We start from the raw sequence: 6,136 nt of genomic DNA, 5'->3' as shown, positions 1-6,136 counted from the left end.
ACTACAAGTTACCTGTGTTTCCTCCTGTGCTCTTCCTCTAGGGTTGTAAATCCAAGTCTTATATGTCTGGATTTGTTGAGGGCGACATACTTAAATCTAGTTGAATCCTGTTTTAAAGTGTCCCTGTTTTTGGTATTTATTATTCTTTTGCAGTATAAAGTCCTTTGAGAGTCTGTGTGCCACTGAACAATAAATAACTCAGCCACTGCAGTTAACACATGCTGTTGAGTCAGACAGCACAGCCAGGGACTGGTCTCTGCAGGGTCAGTGAGAAAGTGGCTATTTTGTTCTCTGGTCAATCATATTTGGACACATTCACTGAGCTCATGTCAAGTAAAGAGCAGGAATATATGCTTCAGTGTGCTTTTTTTTTTAAAAGTAAAACACAAGCATCTTTTCAGATGTTTGCTGTCAGATCTGTGTTGGCTGAAACTGTTCAAAGCAAGAATTTGATTAAGGTTATTACTTGAACTACCTTTTCTTTTGTGAACAATAAATTGTGTACCCTATGTAAGCTATGATTAAGCTTGTGATTGCACCCACCACCACAACCACCCCTCTTCTTCTCCGTGGGCAGATCAGACAAATATGCAGGCCTGCAGCTCCTAAAGCCATGTTAACAAGCACCTTTACAAAAGAGTAAAGGGACTGTTAAACATTCAAGACTGCAGGGGTCTGGTAAGTGTGGGAGGAGAGCTGGAACAGGGGGACAGAGATTGAGGAGGGGAGATGTTTTGAAAAAGCATTTTCCTCAAACTATAGATGTATTGTTTTGAAGGAAACTCTGACAACCAGGACCAGTGATGAGTCAGTAAAATCATGCTTATATTAGAGGCTGCATTGCTCCTGTCATTCATGCTGTAAAGGAAGCAAAGTCAGAGGAAACAACTGGGTGTCTTAAAAAAATAGTGACATTCATGCAAATCTGGCTGTATGAGAAAGGGGCAGGAAGCCTGGTTAAAAGACTGACGTGCCTGTTTTGGATGTGTGCAACGTTTTTAGGCAACTCTGAAACTAAACATCTTTCACAGCACAAGACTTATCATGACTCATTCAATGCCTGATAAAATGTGAAGTTGTGAATTCTTAGATCAAGACATCTCCCACGTGAAACACAATCTGCTCTCAAACAAGACCACATTTTGAAATTTGTTTTGGACTCATTTGCAAGTCAATAGATTCAACTGGGACAAGAAAGCGTCTCATTTACTGTGCTGTTGGCTGAATGCAGGTTATCTCAGTTACCACGCTCTTGATTCATCGTCTCCAGTGGAAACTTTTATGAAGGAGCCATGGTCGAGAGCATCAGAGGCAGTTTAATGGGACATGGCTTGACTAAATCCACCTGAGCTGAAACAATACGTAATGTTTTCCGCCACAGGTGAACGTCACAGGAAGATAAGCTGACATAACCAATAACTGCCTGAATCATTTAGCTTGAAGCCGTCTGGTTCCAAGTATTTATGAATTAGTTTACAAAAGTGTTCAGGCAAATATCAAGACTTTTAGGCCTTTTTTTTTTCAAAGGCTGCAATCAGGTTTTCTCAGCTGTCTCTCCCTGCAGCCCTCTGTGCCCTTGCCAGCCATGGGGGGTGGAGGCATTGAGGGAGGTGACCAGGGCCAGGCTGCTGGACTCTGACTGGGCTCTTGTTTGATCTCAGCCAGAGACCGTCGCCTGTGAGAAGCAACCACAACTGGACTTACGTTCATCATCCCCACGCTGGCTTGGTTCCTGAAAGCTCTCCTAGCAATAAATCATGGAAATACAGGCAGGATTGTTTTTTAATGTGCTGAGATCAGCTGAATTTTAGTCACATTTGATAAAAAAGATGCTTGAGTATTTTGCTTTTTCTAAAAGAAGTATACAGTAAAAAAAAAAAAAAAAAAAAATCCTGTTACAAATATCAACGTGGTGGGTTGTCTGGTTTTCTTGGGGATGAATGGATTTGCAACATGTATTCTGGCTTTTGTTGATTCGAAATGGACTTTAAGAGTGAAAATATTTTTGTGTTGGCTTTTTAATGTCTTGACAGTCAGTCCATGATCAGAGTCAGAGAGATTTATTTGTCATACATACCACACATGATACATGAGGTGGGACGAAAGTCACGAAACTATGTACACAAGGTCCCAGTTACATACAACAAAAACACAACTTGTAAAGAAAAACAGTAATAAGATCCGAGTTATGAACTAAGAATATACTACAGTACATTCACTAAACTAAGAATACACTAAGCACTAATGGTACAAAGACAATTTGCCAAAACAACAGCAGCCCAAACATGAGTCTGTGTGAGCTGATGAGGACTAATGAACACAGCAATATGAAATAATCAGCAGCATGAGATCAGCAGCATGAGATCAGCAGCATGGATAGTCAGCAGCACATATCAACAATCAAGCAGCATTACAGCAATTTTCACAGTGATTTTTCACAGTAATTTTTCCTGGTAAGATGTACCCTGATTCATGTCACCTCTGGGCTCTAGCCCTGCCACAGCCCTGAACAAGGCAGGTATGGGAAATAAGGATCATTTAGGGCAAGAATCTGCATTTTGCTGTAGCCAGGCTGTTAATGAAATTCAAGAATAACTGGGTCTAAATGAGTTTGCTGATATGATGAGTCCTAGATTATTGAGTTGTTGTTAAACTAGGTTTCTGTATTCATTTGTTGGTATGTCGTCAGTACCAGAACCAACCTTCCCTTTCCCCACGACTTCACCTGTCAGACATGAATGTCTTTGTTTAACTTAACGACAAGAAAACGGTGAGACACTCGCTGCTGCAGCAGGTTGGAAAACAAACAGGCCAAAGAAAAAGTGAAGATGAATAGAGACACAGGTTTGTGGACAGTTCCCATTTGGTGAACCTGTCTTCAAACCAGCCCTGTGTTTACACAGACCTAAGACTCAACTGAACAAACCAGCATCCGGCCCTATGTGGTCTACTGGGGCAGAGGGTGATGTAGCATTTCAGTTATGTGAACCCTAACTACATAAAATGATGTGAAACTGCTTGTTAGTGCCACCATACTAAGATTGGACATTACCTCATGATGTTTGTTGGGAACTTCCTGGTGGTTTCTTCGTCCACAAAATCCACATGAGAAGGACGCAAGTTGGGCTGCTGCCACGGTCAAACTGAAAGGGTGTAGTTTACTTCGTGATTGTCTTTAAGTTGTAAGACTCATCAGCCAGAAGTGAGCTAAGAAAGGCTTGTTCTGATACCATAATGACCTTTTTTGTGAGGGGAGCCTCATGAAAGAGGCAGTGATGTCATTTGGCTAACTTTAGCTTGAAAAGGCCTCGCATGAGAGAACTCGATTAGATGGTAAAATGAGTTTTTTATTTTTTTATTTTCTTTACTTCTAATCCTCTCTTCTTTCCTTGTCTGTTTAGTAAAAAAACGAATCTGATGAGCCTGATGAGCGCAGCAGGACCAGCGGTCAGCTTCCAGGGTCACCAGCGAGACTTTATGATGGAGCAGAAAGTCAGTAAGCTGACTTCTGGCTTTCAGCGCAGCTCCACATCTGATGATGACTCGGGCTGCGTGTTGGAGGAGTACGCTTGGGTACCACCCGGCCTTCGACCCGAACAGGTAAAGAAGAATAGAACATTTGTGTTTGCCTGCTAATTTTGAATTTCATGTAGAGGAAACAAACTGTATGACAATGTTTAAATGTAGTTTCTATTTTACTGATTCACAAATCATTTATTCCCTATTTCATCACTAAGAATGATGATGTATCCCCTGATAGAGATTAAAAACAGCCTTGACCTGATTTAAACTCCCTTATTGCCCACCTCCCTGGCCCAGATAAATGGTATTCAGAACATGTTAATGAACACACCAACCTTCTGACACCTTTGGGATAGAAAATATATTTTTTAAAACCTGTTTGGAGCTTTTATAAAACAGAATTAGTATTGGGAAGTTTTATTCTATTTACTCATTTAAGTTTAATCATCCATCCATCCATTATCTTTACCCGTTTTTTCCATTTTGGGTCACGGGGGTCGCTGGTGCCCATGTCCAGCAATCACTGTGCGAGGGGCGGGGTACACCCTGGACAGGTCGCAAGTCCATCACAGGGACACATAGAGACTGTCAGGATTTGGTGGTCAGGAACGAACCCAGTAGTGCAGACAGGACTCAACTCGGCAGATTACAAAAATAAGTATTTTAATAGAAAATAAAGAACAAAATAATAGCTGACGTGGCAGCAAGACTTACATGAAAACGGATGGCTCAAAGGGAAACTCAGGGAGGACTCAGGAAACTCAGGGAAGACTCAGGAAACTCAGGGAAGACTCAGGAAACTCAGGGAAGACTCAGAAGACGCAGGAGAACACAGGAGACCCAACGAATACGACCCGACGAGGAACAACACAGAACAGACAGCTTTTATACAAGGACAAGACAAGACGTGATTACAAACAGCTGTGACGAGACAAGGGTGACACCAATTAAACTGAAGAGAAGACACAAGGGAAACACAGACACAAACAGAGCCAGTAAATAGTACCATCCTTACAGAGACAAACGAGACAAACAACCATTCACTCTCTCACTCACACCTAGAGACAATTTAGAGTCACCAATCAGCCTAACATGCATGTTTTTGGTCTGTGGGAGGAAACCGGAGCACCCGGAGAAAACCCACGCATGAATGGAGAGAACATGCAAACTCCACCCAGAAAGGCCCCTGGACCAGGGTTTGAACCAAGGACCTTCTCGCTGAGAGGCAGCAGCTCTACCAGTTGCGCCACCATGCTGCCTAAGTTTAATCACTCAATATAAAATCTGTTTTTTGAGTGATTGTCCCAATCCACTGCTCCATTCCCAGCCTCTCCTGATTCAAACAGCTACACTCATTGATTAAACAGGGAAATGGTCCACTTCATTGTGGAAAAAGAGGGAATTATTTCAGGGGAAATACTCTGGCATTGGCATGATGTCCATAAATGCAAACTGTCAACTCAGGTAAGGGAGGAACTCTCCAGGAGCTCAAGCACGTGCACTGTTACAGACATAGGAGGAAAGAAGCAGTAAGCAACGACTGGCCTGTACAACTTTGACTTGATTTGTTCGAGTCAGGAGACAGACTTATGATTCCTGACTCAAACCAGTGAGTCAAGAGTTTCATTTATTTGATTTGTTTAGCCACCACACGGGAGTCATTTGTTTGTTCATTTCTTACAGCAGGATGATAGTGGGACAGTTGAGTTCAAACAAGAAACCATAGATGCTGCTTTTCCTTTAGGGTGAATGAAGTGGTTTGCTTGATATATTATTAAATGTAGTGAGTTAATGGAAAAAAGAACCATGACTTCTGATTCAGTAAAATGACTTGGGAGTTTTGAACGTGTTCAGGACTTGCACATCACTACCTGCCAGCCTCGTATGGACAGTTACATACTGAACAGATGTGTCCTGATGCCTGCTCAATAATCCAGGTAGAAAAATCTAAAAAACTGAACAGATGTGTGTACGTTTATTTTCGAACTCTATGACAAAGTCTTCTGTGATTATTAGAGATCTGCTCGAAGATAGACGCGTCAACACCGGCTGCATTTTAACAAGCGCTGCTGGTTGCATCCACAGGGCAGCCAACTTTATGAAGCACTTTTCTTCAAAATTGTTGCATTTTTCTTCCAACTTTCCTTTCTGCCAGGTTCGTTGCCATTAGGAACCTGAGATGGGGTAGAGGTAGGGCAGCCCAGAAAGTTGCAGTTTGACTTACAGCCATCCCCACATCGTGGTGCCTCTGCGCAAGACACCTAATACACAATTGCTCCTAGGGCACCTACATAGCTGCCCACTGCTCCACCTGAGTGTATCTCAGGTGTGATGGGTTAAATGCAAAGAACTAATTTCACCATTGTATGGGAACATGCAATGACAACGATCTCAGACCCCCTTCCCTTCCTGCTTCCAACCTCCCTGCATCCTGCTCAGCTTGTTAAACACCAACACATGGATGCAATGAGCAGGTGATTGGTAAGAGGACATGAGAACGCAGCAACAGGTCCAAAAGCTTTCACATAAATGGCTTGTTGTTTGAGGAAATGCAAAGACCAACTGTAATGCTTTTACTGCAGCCAATTCTCTAAAGTGGGTTGTGTATTAGGGG

The 6,136-nt window shown here is 42.4% G+C and overlaps 1 protein-coding gene across 1 annotated transcript in view; it reads left to right on the top strand.

The window, feature by feature from the left end:
• Positions 1-3,397: 3,397 nt before the first annotated feature.
• The window catches only part of prickle1a (prickle homolog 1a), a 9,926-nt gene continuing 7,187 nt past the window's right edge, over positions 3,398-6,136 (top strand). Inside the window, exon 1 of the mRNA XM_037683024.1 lies at positions 3,398-3,600. Coding sequence (XP_037538952.1) covers positions 3,418-3,600 — 183 coding nt within the window. The 5' untranslated portion in view covers positions 3,398-3,417. The remainder of the gene's footprint in view (positions 3,601-6,136) is intronic.

This window comes from Nematolebias whitei, chromosome 10 (assembly GCF_014905685.2).
Source record: "Nematolebias whitei isolate Nwh7 chromosome 10, NemWhi1, whole genome shotgun sequence".
NCBI lineage: Eukaryota > Metazoa > Chordata > Actinopteri > Cyprinodontiformes > Rivulidae > Nematolebias > Nematolebias whitei.
The sequence above is the reverse complement of the archived record's forward strand: the minus strand, read 5'-3'. Positions and strand labels throughout refer to the sequence as shown.